Below are 21,257 nucleotides of genomic sequence, written 5' to 3' on the forward strand. Positions count from 1 at the left end.
TGAAACAGAAGCTATTGGCAACCAGCATATATCCCCATTTCCAAACCAGGTGAAATAGCTAAGACATTGAATAAGCTCAGTTCATTTGAATACATCATAAGTCCTTAAAAGCACAAGTCTTGAAACATTTACCAATGCGGCGCAAAACACAACTTTATCTCTACCAAAAACAAAAACTGCAGAAAATGGCGGAATCTGCTTATGGCGGTCTGTACTGCGCATTCCGTCGTGTGATTCTAAGATCGGTCACTAGACGACCAAAAGCACAGAATGTTTCGCGGTTTAGTATCCAAGGAACGACACATTCCCTTGAAGCAGCAGTAAAGGAACATTTGAAACGAGTTTCAGTATTTCTGATTTCCTACCTTCAGTTTCCGTTTTATTTTACGATGAGATATTTTCGAGAGAACTGTGGAGCACTTCTTGGGCATTTTTGCTACCCATCAGAAGGGTAATGAATGCCGAACGGTAGCACATGTCAGCAGAGCTCCAAGTGTCGTTCAGCGCACGATATACAATGCCACTCTCTGACATCACGATGAAATTTAATGATTCTCCTTTGTAGGGAGGTGTTGGTCGTTACAGTACTCATTACCACAAGACGACAGAGGAACTACATCATGATAACGCTGTCAGCCATCACCAATGGTGAACGACTCTTTCAGACAGCCAACGCTCCCAGTTGGCAAAACGTCACCAAGCAAATGAATTCAAGGCGGCAGGAAGACTACAAATCGACATGAACATCCAACATGTTGCGTCAAAGCTACATCATAACAGCCTTCGGACTGAATGCCTCGGCAACACCTACAAGAATAACAGTTGTGAAAGTCTGGTACACAGCTCTTATATAACATTTGTAAATTTGTCTGACTTATCACTAATAACTCACTCTTAACTTCACAATGAGTAGTTATGATTCAGTCAACTCTTTGCACCGAAGTTATAGAAACATATACTGTAACATATCTCAAGTTATTTTCGTTTTTTATTTATTTTTTTACACGTTATATTACAGAAATATGAACGTTGCGCATGAATGAGAATAACATATTTGAGAAAGTTGGAAATTACTTTCTATTCAGTTTAAAATTTCTAGAATTATTTTAAATTTTATGTCCTACGTTCTGCAATAGGTATAAAATCACTTGATGCACATATAAAGCGTAATTTAAAATTTACGTGCAACACGACTATAGCTATGCAAGTAGGTAATTGAGGCGTAGGAAAACACAAATGAATACAAACTCTTTTTCCTATATTTTATGTGTAAATGAATCTTCCTTGTTCTTTAGGTATGTTACATCAAACCTTTAGAAATGTTTGTCATATCTTTCCGAGGAAATTATTTCATAAATAAACATTTGCAAAGGACACGGAAATCATTAATCTAAGACTATCCATACAAGGTCTAAGGCATTTAACTTTGCTGCGTGAGATCTTCATCTAGCGCTTGTTCATTTGGCCCAACAGAGCGTAGTAGGAGTAAGACGCGTTCACCAACTGTAACAGAGATGAAGAGAGATAAAACATGATGCTAATACTACAGTTTGCTTAGAATTTATTTTTAATACTTCAGCTTACAAATTTCAAAGCATTCAGAGTTTACATTACATAAGAATGCCACAACAAGGCTTCACGTTTTTAATAACTCTTATGGGATGGATCATCTGAAGAGCACCATGAAAAACTCTTCTCACTGATGCTGGAACGATTACATACACCGAGGGTGATGTGTCATCTAACAGATAAGCTTCACAAAGGGGTGGCTTCACATTTTGAGAGTTACTTTACAACGTCGCGAAGTGAAATACAGATATCGTAAGCTAAGTTTCAGTACGAAGAATGGGTTGGATCACCCACTGATGAAGACAGCCATGTGGTAAGTTAAGCTGGGTACCGAGATTCAGTGACGAATCACAATAATAATACAATATCACTCGTGACTGCAAAGTGGTGCTACATTGTGTTGATTATATTAGCTAGACAGTTGCGTAACTCAATATACACTCCTGGAAATTGAAATAAGAACACCGTGAATTCATTGTCCCAGGAAGGGGAAACCTTATTGACACATTCATGGGGTCAGATACATCACATGATCACACTGACAGAACCACAGGCACATAGACACAGGCAACAGAGCATGCACAATTTCGGCACTAGTACTGTGTATATCTACCTTTCGCAGCAATGCAGGCTGCTTTCTCCCATGGAGACGATCGTAGAGATGCTGGATGTAGTCCTGTGCAACGGCTTGCCATGCCATTTCCACCTGGCGCCTCAGTTGGACCAGCGTTCGTGCCGGACGTGCAGACCGCGTGAGACGACGCTTCATCCAGTCCCAAACATGCTCAATGGGGCACAGATCCGGAGATCTTGCTGGCCAGGGTAGTTGAGTTACACCTTCTAGAGCACGTTGGGTGGCACGATATACATGCGGACGTGCATTGTCATGTTGGAACAGCAAGTTCCCTTGCCGGTCTAGGAATGGTAGAAAGATGGGTTCGATGACGGTTTGGATGTACCGTGCACTATTCAGTGTCCCCTCGACGATCACCAGAGGTGTACGGCCAGTGTAGGAGATCGCTCCCCACACCATGATGCCGGGTGTTTGCCCTGTGTCCCTCGGTCGTATGCAGTCCTGATTGTGGCGCTCACCTGCACGGCGCCAAACACGCATACGACCATCATTGGGACCAAGGCAGAAGCAACTCTCATCGCTGAAGACGACACGTCTCCATTCGTCTCTCCATTCACGCCTGTCGCGACACCACTGGAGGCGGGCTGCACGATGTTGGGGCGTGAGCGGAAGACGGCCTAACGGTGTGCGGGACCGTAGCCCAGCTTCATGGAGACGGTTGCGAATGGTCCTCGCCGATACCCCAGGAGCAACAGTGTCCCTAATTTGCTGGGAAGTGGCGGTGCGGTCCCCTACGGCACTGTGTAGGATCCTACGGTCTTGGCGTGCATCCGTGCGTCGCTGCGGTCCGGTCCTAGGTCGATGGGCACGTGCACCTTCCGCCGACCACTGGCGACAACATCGATGTACTGTGGACACCTCACGCCCCACGTGTTGAGCAATTCGGCAGTACGTCCACCCGGCCTCCCACATGCCCACTATACGCCCTCGCTCAAAGACCGTCAACTGCACATACGGTTCACGTCCAAGCTGTCGCGGCATGCTACCAGTGTAAAGACTTCGATGGAGCTCCGTATGCCAAGGCAAACTGGCTTACACTGACGGCGGCGGTGCACAAATGCTGCGCAGCTAGCGCCATTCGACGGCCAACACCGCGGTTACTGGTGTGTCCACTGTGCCGTGCGTGTTATCATTGCTTGTACAGCCCTCTCGCAGTGTCCGTAGCAAGTATGGTGGGTCTGACACACCGGTGTCAATGTGTTCTTTTTTCCATTTCCAGAAGTGTAGAATGCCGTAAGACACTGTTGAGCAGTGGGCCACAGTGCAGACGGCAGCATCAGGGCTGGCAACCAAGAAAGTTGCCCACACAAGGTGAGGAATAACTGGAGAATTTCCCTGCACATGGCGAAGAACAGGAGTAGAATTTGACTGCACAGAGGGCCGAGACAAATAGATGCCTTGTATACCCACACAAGGCAGTGACGACTGGTTGGCTAAGTGGCCCAATCACAAACAACTGACTTCAAGGTAGGCGGCTGATAATTGATGTAAGCCAGCCAGCTGATGGCCCTCCAGCTGTAAGGCACCAAGTCAGCAGGGTTTGTACTTAGGCATGATTGCAAAACTTACCACTAGTGAATACAGTCTCTGGCAGTGACAGACTGATGTAGATTGGCCTAGGCCTTACCTCTTAGCGGACTCCTGTTGGTGACTAATGGAAGTACGCACGTAAATTTGGTCAGCCACTCTCTCTTGAAGCAGGATGAGGCACCACGCAGTGTCAGTGGGCAATCATATCACTGTCTTGGTGGCATAGCTATTCCTTTGTGTCAGTGGTCCTGCAGCACCAATGTGCCATGACAGTGTTTCAGCTTCACTTTTCAGTAGACACAGGTGGTGAGTTGTGCAGTGCCAGCATAGCCTTAATGCAGTTTGTTTCGCGGGAAATCTCTCACTGGGGGGTGGGGCTCTTGCGCTACCCTGGCTTGAGATCGGTCTGCTCAGTCAGTCAGACGTCTCTTGCACAATGATACAACATGCTCCCCCCCCCCCCTTTTACAAGATACAGTCCACAAATCACAAACTGCCTATCCTTTTGGAAGAGGTGTGGACACATTTCTCACTCCCTAAGCAAACGTATGTCCAATTTAGATTTTTCTTGTCCTACTTCAGCTTGAACCATTGCCAGTTTACTAGCTAATCCATACCTCCCAAAGTTGATCCAGTTGCTTATCCAGTGTGAAGGACGCTCAGGTCTGTGAAAGGTTTTTCGCTTCAAATCAACCTGTACAAAGTAAAATCAAGACTACAACTGTAGCCGAAACGGGATCACTTATCATCATTAATATATGGTACTAATAATTATAGTATTGCTGTACAAGCTGGAGCAGCTGCTCTGCATTAATAGGTACCATCAGATTTGTTATTAGTACGTCCAGTGAGTGAATAAGTTCAGGATACAAGCTGTCATTGAGGTAGATTAGGCTCTGGGCTAGGCGCACATTCAATGGTTAATCTGGGCGGTATAACAAGGATTTTGCTATTTTAAAACTTGGATGTACTATATCCACAACCGTATTTCTGGTTATTGTATCCGGGTCTTGAAACGTTGGTCCGAAGGTGTCAAAGCATCGCCTTGCAGGTCTGGTGGTACAGTGCTCCAAGGATGACCTTGATCATAACAGCCCACATTAATCACTTTGGGCTCATACATGGAATGTATCCAATGTATCACCGCTCTGCAAATGAGGTTGCCGTACCAGTACATCCCATGGGAATACTTCTGCTCCTGCTCATCCAAGGAATAATTGTACCTCATATGCTTTCGTAGTAATCTGGATAACTTAGATAGTGCTTATACTTCAAGCCCTTCCCGGTGTGTTACTTCCATGCAGGTCACCATAGGTACGTCTTAATTACAATGAAGTAAACACCTTCTCAAGCACACTACCAAATGAAGCAAATCAAAATGAGCAGTCGACAACTCCCTTTCCTCACAAGACAAACACCCAAGCAAAAATAAAATTTTCGCGATGAGTTACTGCGGTTAGCATTGATTCCTCCAAACCCATACTCTGCTCTACCCATAATGATTGGCAAATCCTTAACTTGCTGTAAATATTATTAGTCTCATACGAATCACCAAACAAAAATTGCTTAAAAGCGCTGCACCATGAGTCTCCTACATTCCCATCACTGCACTTTAGCACAAGAGAAAACCACACCACAAGAGATGACAATGTAACCCACTAAACATTCCTGCCATAGAAAAAAAACATCACCACCATGAAAAACATGTACACACGAAGTATATAAAGGACGCTCTGATTACCGCAGTCACAAAATATCACACACGCGAAAAAAACGCCAGTACACAAAATTTCTTATGGAGAATGGACACAATCTCTCAAAAAATTAAGCAATTTCGTCATATACATTTCTAGTAATACTATCTGGAGAAAGGAATCTGAAAATACTCTGGCATCCCCATTTGTATTATCTATTGGCGAAGATCCATACCCATTACCACACTACCGATTGTATACAAGAGTCAGTTACGTTACCCAACGTTATTTGCTATCGTAATCTCACCAATACATTTAAAAACAAAACACTTCATTATTCTTTGTTAAAAAACATAGCATTTTGCGAGTGGCTTCTGTGAGTGCTTCTGCTTCAGCAATCCTTAGAAAGTGCAAAGGCACCCCATGTGGGCAACTGCCGTGCATGCAAGGAACTGTAATTTTACATTCAATGACGACGTCACTTCAACAGCATGGTACCCACCATGGTACCTAGTGAAGAATGTTTTTGTCTTACCTTTCAGTGTATATCTGTTTGTCGGCTTTTCCCACTGCCTACCCAAAATTCTTATAGTTTGTTATTACGGTGTGATGAAAGGAATTCATCCTTCGGCTATATTGTGGGTTTAGTAGACCGGATTGCAGTTTACTAATATGTAACAGGTTACATTACTGCTTCATCAGGTCTGACTTAATTTTCCTGTGCTTTTCCATGATTATTGTCACTGGAACGCCGAATGTTACTAGCCATTTATTTAGCATTACGTGTGCTACTTCGGCTTGATCATTACTACATAGAGGAAGAAGTGATCTATAACAGTTGGTATGTACCGATTTCCCACTGGCGTCTCACTAAAAGATCTTGATATATCTGTAGGAAGTAATATAGAATGACTTAGATGCCTCTGGAAACATCTGTAGTGAAAACTCGTTGTTCACTTACATCTGCTCATTGTGCACATGACACAGGCTTTTATATACTGATCTACATCTTGTTTTCATTTCGCCACTGTCATGTTGAGCTACACTCCAGTCTAGGCTTCCTAGACCTGCTTCTTATAATATTTCTTCCTGCAGTGCAGCAGGCATTACCACATGTGGTGCAAGCCATTCATCCTGCACATTACATCCTGCACATCACACCATAATAAATTAAACTGTGCCTGTGTTGTGAGCAGCTTGCAGTTTTCTTGACCGCCTAGTTGTCTCTTCTATTCTGAAAATCTATGACCAACTGTTCGTATTACAACAATCTTTGTGCCAAACCCATCTGCATTATCATGTATTCTACACAATTTGTGAAGATTTCAAAGTCAAATTCATTTATTTTTAATGCCCGCTGTGTAAAACTGTTTCATGAATCCCTGGAACATAACTCTCCGTTCCCCATTCAGTGATCAGTCAGTGCTATAAATTTCTTGCCCAACACATAATGTCACAAGTATGTCACACCATTTATTGTCACACCATTTATTGTCACACCATTTATCAAGCTCCTTTCCAGTGACAGATTAAATAATTTCAGCCTTATTCAACCGTCATAAAGCATAAGCAGTTGGATGCGCCTTACCTTACACTTTCTTATGAAGAGTACAACCACTGTATGGGTCCAAGGAACACGTGGAAAGATATTTTTCGTAATCTGAAGATCAACACATGGTTAGCTGTTCCCTCCTTCAGATTCTGGCTCATGGACTGACGTTATGCTGTCAATTGCAGCTTGACATCCTTCTCCTACTAATGCTTTAGTGGTTAAGCAGTATCTGCAAATTCCATTACAGACTTACTGTAATAACAGCTAATCGCTAGAATTGTAAATCCTTACTTATCGGTGGTGTTGGGAAATTGCATGTACTACTCTCGGATCCACTTTTACTCCACCCTGAATAATCATATGTCCTAAGTCTGTCACTTCTTTTAGTGGTAAATTACGACTTTTCCATGCTTATGGTCAGATGTGAAAATGACCTTTTCCTTCAGCTGTTACACACGTTCTTCTACATCTTTTGTAAACAGAGTAGTATCATCAGGGTACACAACGCATTGTCTCGTCTTCAAATGCGTTAATGTTCCATCCAGCAACCGCTGAAATGTGGCTGTTTTAAACCAAACAGCATTGGTTTATATTGATAACGACTCCAAGGATCTGCAAATGCAGTATTTTGTTGTATCACTTCTAACTGACGATCTACAGTCTTCAGATCTATTGTGGAAAAGTATCTACACTCTCTCAACGTAGCCAGGATTTCCATAGTATTTCGTATTGGATTCGCATATGCAATCGCCCTTCTGTTCAAGTAATGAAATCACAACGGAATCTGTATTTATATTACCATCTAATGATTTTTTTGGTACTGTAGCGATAACTGTTCCCCACATACTGGTTTCCACACTGGTGCCATCGTTCAATTGCTGGTGTGCCAAATGCTGTGCTATTAATTCTTCTACACCACGGTTGGCACTATTGTACGTCGGTAAGTCGCTGGACAACGATGTTATACCCGCTCTGGCAGAAGATATAACACCTGGCAGTGGTTAGGTTAGGTTAGGTTAGGTTAGGTTAGGTTAGGCTAGGTTCAGTGTGAGTCGAGCTGTGAGTTTGCTGACTGTCAAGAATGGGCAACTCTCGCAAAGTTTGATGCGAGTCGAGTGCTGGCTTGTTGACATTGGTGGTTAGCCACCCCCAGCGCAGCTGTCCTGTTGCTCAGTGGGCAGAGTGGACATTAGCAGTGGTTCAACATGTGGCTCGCAGATGTTAAGTTGCTATGGTGCTTGTGTCTTCTATCATTTAGAGCACAGAATGGTATTGTATGACTAGTATGTGAATAGGCCTAGCTGTACTAAGAAAGACAGTGCCACCTCTTGATACTGAAGCTGTTGCTTTGCAAATGCTCAAAAAACATTGTGATGAAAGGCATAGTTCCATAACTGACTGCATTAATTTGACTGGCCTGAATAAATTATTATTTTAGTTTTTGGCTACAGATTTCATACCACACTGTGTAAATGCGACTGTCCGCTGAATAGTTTTGTAAATTCTGCAGACAGTTATAATTGAATGTGTTATCAGAGATAAACTGTAGTGCGCGAATGACTACATTCGTGTTCTTATTGTTGATATAGAATTACTGTATTCTGTACCTAATTCGGAATTGTTTTGGATGAATCGTTGCTTTGTTAGCTTTCTTGTACAACGTTTGAGAGGACAGGGACAGATAATCTTCTACCATGGTGGATGTTAATGGCAGCCTACTGAAACAGCAGACAGCGATGCTTTAATTAAAAGGGAAGCTATTGTTCTCAATTTTTACAGCTATGTGCGTTGAAAATTTAAATTTCGCAGTTCAATAAGAATTTCTAAATTCGGCTTTTAACTTTTCTTTATAAATACTTTTTTGTCTATTCTCTACAACGGTGCCAATTTTAGATATACTTTTCGATTTTCGTCAAAAGTCTTCTTCCTTAATTCCTCTGACACTGTTAAGGGTTGTGGTCAAGAAGTATATATTCTGAAAAACTTGATGTGTGCAGGATGCTTTTGTGAGATACATTGCAAACATATTTTAAAACTGTTTGTTTTCTTATGTTGCTTATGATAAAAATAAATGCATATTTATTGTTATAGTAACTCAAAATAGATCAACAGAACCTGTCCTCCTATTCTAAATGTATATTTATTGTTATAGTAACTCAAAATAGATCAACAGAACCTGTCCTCCTATTCTACAGGCCAGTATCACCAAACTGATTAATGAATTCTTACGTAATTGGGTGTAAATGGTGGGTGGATAGACTAGCTCTTCGAATTATAATAACGACTTTTCTGGTGCTATACTCCCTGCTCTTCCTAAATGCTCCACATCTGCATTTATTGCCATCATACTGGGGGCATTCTTAAGGCTCTCATCTGAACTTGACCTGTATGAATCATCCTCCTCTGAACCGTTTAAAGGTTTCAAGGATTATATACATACAGAATTATAACAGATATCAAAAATTATGAAAATGAAATGGGGACACGATTATGGCACTCACATTGTACTTTATAATATATGTAATAGTTACTGGCAAATCATATAACTTTGTAATCTTTGTCAACCACCTGTTGTTAGTGCTGAAGGATTTGCTACATAGTTTCACAGTAGAACATCTAGTAGATAAAATAATTGATTTTCCTGATATTACGACCTATAATGTAAATAACGAACATGCCTTTCAAAATTACCGAAAACTCCCAACTAGTGACGTTGCCATAAACAACTCTTCCTGTCACCCAACACCACACAAAATGGCATTCTTCTGATCTACGGTGAATCGTATACAATGCCCCATTCACTCCTCTTGATGAACAAAAAGAAATTAAAATTATGAAGTGAACTGGACACAGGAATGGACACAACACTGACATAACTGAAGAAATTAACAACACAACCAAAAAGAAACAATGCACACCTCCTAAATCAGACTGCTACTGAAAAAATACATTTTCTAGTGTCTTCTTTCATTCGAAATTGCATACCAAATTCCTGACCTTTTTCGTAACTGTGATATTCAAATATCCTAAGCACTAACAATAAGCTACAAGAGCGCCTCATTCACTGCAGGAAGACAAACAGGAAATGTCACAACAAATCAGGTATCAATAAACTTTCATATGAAAATTTCCCCAGTTCTATGTTTTCCAGACAGGAAACAGTTTCACTATAAGGTATGGGAATAACAAGGATTCTTTACGGCTAAATAACTTTGATACATCCACTTTTTCAGCATAGCAGAAAGAATAGAGCCACTCAGTCACAAGTATTAAAGACTATCTACAGGTACTACTCACTGTCAGCAAACGACAGAAAACAAATCTTCTTGTACAGCTAGAAATTTACATCCAAACCACACCTCACTGTAAATGAAGAAGCAGACCTGGCAAACAGGTCATTTCTACACAACTTTAATGCTAAATTTTCAAACTAAAAGTGCTATTAAGGTGCTACTCTAAGAAAGGCAATAATTTCAACATTATATAATTTACTAGTATCTATTCTATACACTTTAAACGACAGTATGATTCCATATTCGTGAAACAATTTCATTTACATAATCGGTAATATCTCTTACGTTTATATATATGTCTAACAGCTTTGAACTTCTTAGATATATGGTCTTTGACCACAGCCCCGGTTTTCCTACGTAAACATTTATTTATGTGAAGAGATTATGTGTTTCCGAAGGTATTAACACCTACTGACTCAAAGGCTTAACATGGAAGCACCTGTATTTGCTATGATGTAAAATACACAGTTAATGTTTTAAAGATTGAGCTATTTTTGTATAAAATGAAATGAATGAATGTGGAAACGACATGTATTCTCCATATGTACGTAAGTACTACAACACGTAACAAAATATATCCCCTAGCAACTTCCAGCTGTTTCAGTTGGGTCTATTTAGTCATGATTAGATATTCTGGTTTGTATTAAGTGATCTCCAACATTGACACTGACACATGTACTTAGATGTAAACGACTTCAACATGGGCAGAACCACCTTCTATTGTGACTGGTAGCGCTTATTATTCTACACCATGGTGAAAACATTGGATGAGAGCGACAGCTTGATGAACCATTTTGGGACGTGCAGTGCCATAGGCTTCTGGTTTAGCTTATGGTGGTGACTGTTGATGCTTGTTGACCAAGCTGGTAATTATGTTAGTTCAGTCTACCACTATTCCTGAAACGTCAGTGTTTTTCCTACAGCACAAGAGGACATGAGGCATAATAGTTGAGCACTCGTGACATCAGCCTCTCGGTGGCTCCGTCTTTTCTCTATGTCAGCTGTACTGCCGCTCTGGCGTGGTGTGGTAGTGTCACAATTTCACTTTTCACAAGATCCTGGTGGCGAATTCCCCAGTATGTGCATAGTCTGAATATTGCTTCTTTCGGTAGACCACCTCGGTTTCTTGCACCATCCTACCTTGACATATGTCTCCTGTATTGCTCACAGGTCTCTTCCGCAGTTCCGTAACACAACAGACGATAGGGAGCACTGAATGAAATTTTCTTCATCTCGAAATGAACTTTCTCCTTCTGCCAGGGCTGGGAATATATATGTTACTATGTCAAAAGTTGTGACATAAACTAAAATAAAAAAGTATTTGCTTCATCCTATAATCGCAGTTTTATTTTATTTTATTTTATTTTATTTTATTTTATTTTATTTTATTTTATTTTTATTTTATTTTATTTTTTTTTGCCTAGAGGGTACCAGTTCTAGCAGCAGGCTACCATAATCTGATCATTCTCTGATGCACAGTCCGAAGTTCACTTTCCAAGTAGGTGAATTTATGGCACACATACCTCAGAAATGAATTTGACAACCGTCTCCCACGGAATGGCCTGATGATGATACTTGATACTGAAACATACAGCCAAGAGGCCACATAAATGTGGGATTATAGGCCAAAGCTAAAAAGTTTATCTCACCGTGTTGGTCACTGTCCCAATCGATAGTGTGTGGCGATTTTTAATGAATGGAACTTCAAGTTTCCAGAAACATAAGATACAATTGATAAAGGCTATAAAACCGAACTATATCTTAATTGTACTTTATTTCTACATTTCAGTCTTTTAATGCACATTCATCTCTTTCTCCACTGAGCACACCTGTTGGGTTCTATTTCTGGAGGTCTGCAACTCACCTCCTCCAGTGCACCCCTAACATATATTGGAAATTTCTTTTCTGGAGATATCATTAGGCACTCTAAATGCTGGGTTACATTCTTTGTGAGAAGTTAATCTAACGTGGCTGCACGAGGTGACTGGACGTTGCTATCCATGAGGAGCAAGTTTAAGTAAGTTATTATTCTAAAATTTCAAACTTTTCGTTGAAGTATAGTCAGCTCTGTACCTTTTAGAATCTGATGTACATGTTTTTGCTATCAGTGAATCCCATGCTAGTAACAACCAGGAAATACTCCTTTGTTATGTAGGTAGCACAACATACTTTCGTTAAATGCCGACTGCCACTCGCACTTATTACGCTCATCTCCATTTTCCTCGTATTATCCCGAATTTGATTAACTATTCAGCACCAATTTAGAGGACGCAAGTGGATTGAGATAATGACACTCGCTTACCGAGAGAAAGGCACCCCTGTTGATGGGGTAGAGGTGTCCAGCGGTGAGAACCAGCGGTTTCTGTGCTCGGACGATGAGGATTCTCAGAGCGTGCCTGAATCTCGCACTGCCCTCCACCCAGGAGCAGCTGTACGCCGCCGTGGACACCGACGCTGCCTGTGAACACCAGTGTAGAACGATTCCACTGTAACATGATGTTTACACAAGCACAAAACATTAGTGCCACCCAACTCGCATAGTGTGCAAGAAGTATTTGGATCACACTAAAATGTCACTGACTTAACGAATAACAGGTCTAGGTGCTAAAAACTTCTTCATTTTACTCCACAACAATTTCGGCTTTTACATCGCAATCATTTTTTTAGTGTTATCTGAAACTGGCATTTTTATACAAACAAACTTTTTATAAATGATACGATAAATTTTTGTTGGATTCAGCGCATCGTGTGTGCTTCCTTTCCACGACAATGTCTCATTTAAACGAAGCAATCTTTTTAAAGAACACGATGTGCACGTGGCTACCTTCACTGTTACGTGTTTTGACACCAAACATCAGCACAAACAAAGTGGCGACTGCTGCAAAATCTACAGCTCTGACTGTAAAGCTAGCCAGAACTAACAAACGGGAAGTAAATTTAAGACTCGCAACAAGAAACATACTTTATAAATGTGGAGATACGCAGAAAACACATTTCCTTATACAGTAATGAAAAAACTTCTAAAATCTTCAAACAATGAAGAAGGGATACAAAATGGACAAGAATGACGAAACAGATAATGATGCACACCTGCAAAAATAAAGTGAAAAGACGGTCAAGTGAACAGTAAGGCAACCCAGTTTTCTCGATATATGACTCGTTATTGATATCTTTCCTCAAAGACACACTGAAATTTCATAGCTGCGTTAGTAAACATGTTCTTTTAAGCTGCACACGTAGAAGCCATGCCACGCTAGCTGCCACTGCTGTTCCCCTTCTTTCAACCTCTACCCGCTTAAGCTAAAGAATATAGCTTTGCGCTTGACCTACACACATATTCCACCGCAAATATTTTAAAAGTTCTTAAAATCTAAATAGCTACCAAAAATGTACATTGGTAAGGCAACCATTTCTTTAAAATTTCGGAGATGTCAAAATATAGCTCCTTTTGATGCTGAGACATGTCAATCACTTCACTTCTGTTCAGCAAAGCGTAATGTAGAATATATTCTATTTTTACTTCTTCTGTATTATACTATACATGTGTACTTTTGTACTTATTTCATGAAGAAACTCCTACATTTCTATTATATACTGTTTTAACTGTTCATTACACCATTAAGTACAACGTTTGGCTGCATTTGTATTGCCAGTTATAGATTCAAGCAAATGGCTTCAAAAAACAGTCGAAACTGGTCATGGTGTAAATAAAGAAATTTTAATGACTGGAGTAGATAACAATAATTCAGCACACAATTTCCGAGTAGGAGCGCTCTAAAAACACGCAGAAACAAGCAAGAAAATATTGTCAAAGTGGTGATCTACCTTCAATACATATTACATCCTACAGCTGTCCATTAAGTCCAGAAGTAACATAGTTCTTGTTTGTATTGTATCCAGAATGAGATTTTCACTCTGCAGCGGAGTATGCGCTGATATGAAACTTCCTGGCAGATTAAAACTGTGTGCCGGACCGAGACTCGAACCCGGGTCCCGAGTTCGAGTCTCGGTCCGGCACACAGTTTTAATATGCCAGGAAGTTTCATTTGTATTGTATCTTGCATGTTGGACTTTACTAAGATGAATGAGCAACAAATAAACAGATATGAACTTATGAAGAGGGATTTCTTCAGCGAACAAATCGCCTTGATAAGGAAATACTCGGTTCTAATATATCGTTGCAGGCGTCAAGCGTGTAAAAGTTCGTCGAAAGCTGAAAAGAGTCACTGAAGAGGGAGAAATGATGTCAGAGTCCTGACCGAACTCAATCATACCAAAATCGAGGCCAAGTAGATACTCTTCATGTCCGCTCCATGAGGTAACTGTCTTCAGCAATGACGCTACTCTCGCTGGAAGTTTACACAGTAAATTGAGGTCTAGAAACGAATAATGTACAGATAAGAGCTTCCTATTGCGTCGCAGAAAGAAATTTCCTGTATCACTATAACTGCCAAATTTTCGAATGGCAGGAACGTGCATGCCACACTAAACGGAAAAGAACAGTTTTGGGTACAGAATTCGAGACGTGAATAAAGAGAAAAACATTTTACTCTTCGAATTGTGGCGTCATACTTACTTCTTCAGTTACGCTGTGAGCTGCCCAACAATAGAGGTACACCTGCCCTCCTGGAATGGGAAGGTAAGAAGCGCACTTCAGTGCGACACTCATGTCCTCTCCCTGTAAATGAAACACAGTTAAACATATGTGTATCACCGATTTAGCTGTTTACTTTAGGGGCGATTTTAAGGCCCATATTGACCATAATTTTAAGTTGTAGTAAGTTTTCACCGTGGTATCTTCGTCTTTGTTGTTAACCATCAGTTATGATTATGAAGCGGATTTGTCGAAGACCATGATCGCCATAAACTGGTTTTGATCCTAATACGAAATAGTCGCCAATCGCTGTTTCAATAATTTGACGACGCTGGTTTTGGTTGTACAAAATATGACACAAGCTATCAGTTGATATACACTGGCGAGCCACCCCGTTATGACCACCTTCTAACGGTTTTTGGGCCATCTTTGTAGCACAGTATCACCGATTCTGCTTGTCACAGATCGCCATCTACCCTACTTTACAGAGGAGACATGCCTCCAAACCCCAAGTTCTGTTACGACGCGTGTTCGGCCGACTACTTGGCGTCTATTTGTAGATTCACTGCACTTCTGCCAGTTTCTGTAGATGGTCACGGTAGTAGCACGTGAACATTCGATCAGCTTCGCCGTTTTAGACATACTCGTTAACACGCTCTGCGTAACAATGACCTGATCTATGGCAATGTCGCTTATCTCAGTGGATTTCTCCATTTTCAGAGCATATCTTCCCTAGAGTAATCCTCCATCCGTCACTGATCAGTTTACATGTTTTTATTACTGCTTCGTGGGCCCACAACGTCATCATGAGGCATCCAACCGTGTAATGGGCAGTGGTGGGTAGTGGTCGTAATGTTTTGGCTGATCAGTGTAGTCCCTCAACGTAACAACTGGTCGCCGCTCGTGGTCTCATCATAGAACTAGCACTCTGCGTAGAGATTCACATTAGTGCACTAAAGACCGACGAGCTTCCCCATCAGCGAGACGCTGGTTCCCAGATTGCGGGGCTATAAAAGTCTGCCTCTTGTCGAAACAGCTTATCTCATTGATTTTCCCAATCGACATGTCTTGTCGTCATTAGACTTAATTCCCATTCATCTCTGCTCCCCTTATATACGAGGTCATGCTGAAAAGCAATGCCTCCGAAATTTTTATTGTATTCTCAATATCGGTCGAGGTATTACCTGTCCTGCATGTTATTCCGTAGACTTTCCCGTTTCTTCGACAAAAATTTTAGCCCTCTGCCGCAAGAGGGCTCTGAACTGCAGCATGTAACATGGCGGTGTGTACCGTAACTATGTTGGTACGTAAGGAACAGCTCAGAAAACTGAAAGCACGAATTCGCAGAGTTCGTCCACACATGGGGCACCCTTTCGTTCAGCACGACAATGCGAGACCACACACCAGCGCTGCGACATCTGCAACAATCCGACGCCTTTGGTTCATCATAATCGATCCATCATCCTCCATACAGTCCCGGCGTACCTGCATCTGATTTTCATCTGTTTCCGAAGCTAATAGCACGCCTTCTAGGACTTCACTTTGATAGCGATGCAGCGGTGGAAGGATGGCTGAGGCTGCGGCTCCGTCAACAAATGGTTCAAATGGCTCTGAACACTATAGGACCTAACATCTGAGGTCATCTGTCTCCAAGAACTTGGAACTACTTAAATCTAACTAACCGATGGACATCACACACATCCATGCCCGAGGCAGGATTCGAACCTGCGACCGTAACTGTCGCGCTGTCGCTCGTCCACACCAACCGGCGCTCCGTCACCAATGGCTAACTTTCTACAGTGTCGGCGTCAACAAATTTGTCTCTCGTTGGGAGAAAGAAGTCTATTACCCGTGTGACTACGTCGAGAAACACCGATGTAGACATGAAAAATAAAGATGTGGAATGTTAATAATTTTTTATTTAAAATATAAAAAATTCGAAGGCACTAATTTTCAGCATGCTCTCGTACGTTCCTTTTTGCGTTACGTGACTGCAGTGCCTACAGGTGTCGGTATACTCGTGGGGGAGCCGTAATGAAGATTTGGGTCAACTGGCATGACCGTGAACGAGTGACTGTATAATTTACCTTGAGATAATGTTCCTGCCTTTTTGTTAGACGTAATGTAATGTTAACGGACTGAAAGCTGCATAGTATACATAACGTTACTGATAGTTTAAGAATTTTTAAAGATATTGTCGTGGCTTTTTACGTGAACGTAATGTATGAGAAAGTCGTAAGATACGTCACGAGAGAACTGATCTCATGCTTTTTTTTTTCTTCCTTCCTTTTAGTTTCCTTTTCACACAATATATATATCAGAGCTCCTAATTTTCGTAAGATGGCCATAAAGAAACCAAAATCACAAACTGTAATTTAGTACGTAGTGACTCGTTCTTGATTAGAAGTGTTACACATGATCACATAAAGTGAAACACATATGCCTAGTTTAAAAGAGATGGTCTTACGTATGTCGCTTGAAATAGCCCCATACATGCGATGACAACACTGCTAGCAAACTGCGTCATAGCTATGGGGCTCATGGCGTCTTGTACACGCTTGACGAACCTGGAACAAGGACGTAATTGTAAATGCTATGTGAAATGTCAGTGGAACTGTGCTACTGTTTTCTTTAAAACTGAGAAGAATCGTTATGTAGGACCACAATGGACAACCATTTACTGTATTCATCTTCTTCAGAAATTATTCCTCCGTCCTATTTGACGAATTGGTTCTTTCAGTCCCGGGTAACAAGCTCGTATTATCTGCATTTCTTACCATTGTTAACCGAAAATACGAGAATACGCAGTGAATGATAGTAGCATAAACCGTGGAAAACGATAAAACAATACGTAAGTTTACGTTTAAAACTATGCCAACAATTGGTTTTGGACGTCTTGTGAAAGTCTGAAAGGCCATAGTCTCATAAAGTTTGTCTAATACGTGAATCAGTATAGATTTTAGAACCTATCACTAAATATCCGGTTTCACTCTTGCACTTTTGTGTATTCTTCATGCGCTTACAGTGCAATTCATAATTACAATGGTATGTAACGTCATAATGTGAGTCTGACTTCGTAGTCTGCTGTCTCGATGGGAAAACCTAGTTGTTAAGCACCAGAAGTATAATGCTGTTCACAGTCTGTCATAAATGAGTTTCAATATATATATGGGGATCATGAAGTATGAATATTACCTTGAGGTGTATCAGGCCAAGGAAAAGAATTTTTAACGTCGAAACCACTGCACTGAAGGTCAAATGTGAAACATAGGGCCAAACAGCTTCCGAGGTGACCAGAATTTTAAATCCATGACTAAGATTTGAAACAACTTTTCGCTGGCAATTTCTTTGGAATCTATTGGAATGAACTGCTTTCTACATGGATGGAATCAGCTGATTAAGGAAATATCAGTGTTTCATTGTAATGGATCGGTTTTGTCTGGTCAAGACAAAAGGAGAGATATCGTGTCCTAAAATTTCTGATTCACTGTGCGTATACGGGTCGTGCAATGTACAATTGCCCCATATAATCATTTCTTTCCAGACCTAACATGAACGTTTTAAGATTCCTCTGATTCGGAATCTAAATTCGTTAGAACATTATATTTTAGGTAGTCTCAAAACTTGTAACGACTTGGGTCTATGCAGGGTGTATCAAAAAGGATTGCGCAAACTTAAACGGCTGAAAGTACAAGATAATAGAAGCACAAATCTCAAGAAAACATGGGCTCTAAAAAGCATACCATAAGAGCTATGAGATATTCTTGATTTTAAATAGTGTGAAAGAAATCTCTTCTACTGCAAGCTCTTTGTTTTCCATATTTTGCGAAGTGGTAGTATGGACCAAGACAAGGAAAAAAATTTCCAGTACACATGTGCTCTAAAACGCATACCTTAAAAGTCATGAGCACTTGTTCAGTAGAAGAGTTGTGTTCCAAAGCAGCGAATATGAACAGGTGCACATAGCAGATAAGGTACGCATTTTAGAGCGCATGTTTACTTGACATTTTTTTCTTGTTTTGATTCATACTAACACTTCCACAAATATCGAGAGCAGAAGAAGAAATTTGTTTCACAATATTGAAAATTAAGAATTTCTTATAGCTCTTAAGGTATGCGTTTTAGAGCCCATTTTTACTTGACATTTGTGCTTCTATTATCGTGTATTTTCAGCCGTGTAAGACTGCGCCAACGTTTTTATTACACCAAGTGTATTCCATTTTTACTGCGAAACTCAACTATTCAAGTAAAGGAAAATAAGAATTTCGAAAATTAAAAAAAGGAAATTTGATTAACTGGTGTAAGAAGACACTGTTTTTTACCTGATGTGCTGTTTAGCTTTTACGATTCTGACGGAAGTAATGCACTAAAACTCCAATTACAATATATTACTCTATAGGAAGAACAAATGGTGATCCGAAGATCAGTAGAAAATAAACAAATAAAATATTTTTATTACGAAGGCGTACTGAACAGTTATGGCCCAGAACCATTTATGTGAGTGCGGTTAAAGCTTTTTAAATAAAACAAACGCTATTAACATTCTACGTCTTTATTCTTAATACCTACATATACCTAGCGACGAAGGCATTTCTCCCAAGAGACTAGTTGTTGATACCGTCACTGTACATTGTTGGACTTCGTTGATGGAGCCAAAACCTCCCCTCTGCTTGCACAGCTCCGTCACTGTCAAAGTGGTCCTCGAAGTTCTTCTTTAATTTTTGGATACAGATGAATGTCGGATGCGGCTAATTCGGGACTCTATGGAGGATGATCAATAACAGTGAATCCAAGGCGTCGCATTGGTGCTGATTTCGCAGCACACAGGTATGCAGGAGAGGGTGCTCCCCACGCGTCGACGAAGTTTTCTACAATTAGATTTTTGATTACAAGCTATTTCTCACGCAACGACGTAGTTAAGTTACACACCCACATGTTAAACAGCCTACAATGTGGAGCCCTCTTGCGGCAAGTGACTGCAACTTGCTTCAATGAAGCGGGGAATTCGACCGAGTAATACGCATGCCAATGAGAACGAGAGAAATTATAGATACTTCTCGGGAAAGAGTAAAAATTTCGGAGGCATTACTTCTTAGCACGTCCTCGTAGTTCTGACTCAAAACACCGCTTCACACTATAATAGCATGAAAAGTGTGATTCCTTATTCAAAACACTCTTCCTTACGTTAAGGGATCATCTTAGGAAAACATATGAAAATTATCTATTCGTACTCTTTATAGATCTTTCATGCGACACAATTTATATAGTTGGAGTTGTGCACTATCATTAAAACTCAGGTCCAAACAAAAGATGATTAATCAATTTTGAATAGTTCATCAGAGTAACTGAGTAACTGAGACGGTAACAATTAACCTAAAGATGATTGTTCTGTGTCAAGTGTCTCATAGTCAATAATTTGTACAATATACACTTTGTGATCAAAAGTATCCGAATACATGCCTGAGAATGACTTACCAGTTCGTGGCGCCCTCCATCGGTAATAATGGAATTCATTATGGTGTTGGCCCACCTGAGCCTTAACGGCTGCTTCCACTCTCGCAGGCACACGTTCAGTCAGGTGCCGGAAGGTTTTGTGGGGAAGTGCAGCCCATTCTTCACGGAGAGCTGCACTGAGGAGAGGTATCGATGTCTGGCGGCGAGGCCTGGCACAAAGTCGGCGTTACAAAACATCCCAATGGTGTTTTATAGGATTCAGATCAGGACTCTGTGCGCGCCAGCCCATTACAGGGATGTTATTGTCGTGTAATCACTCCGCCACAGGCCGTGCATTATGAACAGGGGCTCCAGATGGAATCGCTCTCCCCGATTTGCTTTTCAACAGTGGAAAGCAAGAAGGTGCTTAAAACATCAATGTAGGTCTCTGCTTTGATAGCGCCACACAAAACAACAAGGGGTTTGCTGAAAAACTTACCACACCGCAACACCATCGCCTCCGAATATTACTGTTGGCCCCGGCCAGGGTGGCCGAGCGGTTGTAGGCCCTACAGTCTGCAACCGCGCGACCGCTACGGTTACAGGTTCGAATCCTGTCTTGGGCATGGATGTGTGTGATGTCCTTAGGTTAGTTAGGTTTAAGTAGTTCTAAGTTCTAGGGGACTGATGACACTGATGACCTTATAGTGCTCAGAGCCATTTTAATTACTGTTGGCACCACACATGCTGGCAGGTGACGTTCATCGGGAATTCGCCATATCCACACCCTGCCATCGGATCGCCATATTGTGTACAGTGATTCGTCACTCCGCACAACGTTTTTCCACTGTTCAATCCTCCTATGTTTACGCTGCTTTCGCCAAGCAAGGCGTCGTTTGGCATTTACCTGCGTGATGTGTGGCCTATGAACAGCAACTCGACCATGAAATCCTATTTT

The 21,257-nt window shown here is 41.1% G+C and overlaps 1 protein-coding gene across 1 annotated transcript in view; it reads right to left on the bottom strand.

The window, feature by feature from the left end:
• Positions 1-1,446: 1,446 nt before the first annotated feature.
• The window catches only part of LOC126285172 (odorant receptor Or2-like), a 31,178-nt gene continuing 11,367 nt past the window's right edge, over positions 1,447-21,257 (bottom strand). The window contains exons 2-5 of the mRNA XM_049984482.1: positions 17,334-17,433; positions 14,849-14,950; positions 12,575-12,730; positions 1,447-1,503 (exon numbers count right to left, since the gene is read on the bottom strand). Coding sequence (XP_049840439.1) covers positions 1,447-1,503; positions 12,575-12,730; positions 14,849-14,950; positions 17,334-17,433 — 415 coding nt within the window. The remainder of the gene's footprint in view (positions 1,504-12,574; positions 12,731-14,848; positions 14,951-17,333; positions 17,434-21,257) is intronic.

Source organism: Schistocerca gregaria, chromosome 8, assembly GCF_023897955.1.
Source record: "Schistocerca gregaria isolate iqSchGreg1 chromosome 8, iqSchGreg1.2, whole genome shotgun sequence".
Lineage (NCBI taxonomy): Eukaryota > Metazoa > Arthropoda > Insecta > Orthoptera > Acrididae > Schistocerca > Schistocerca gregaria.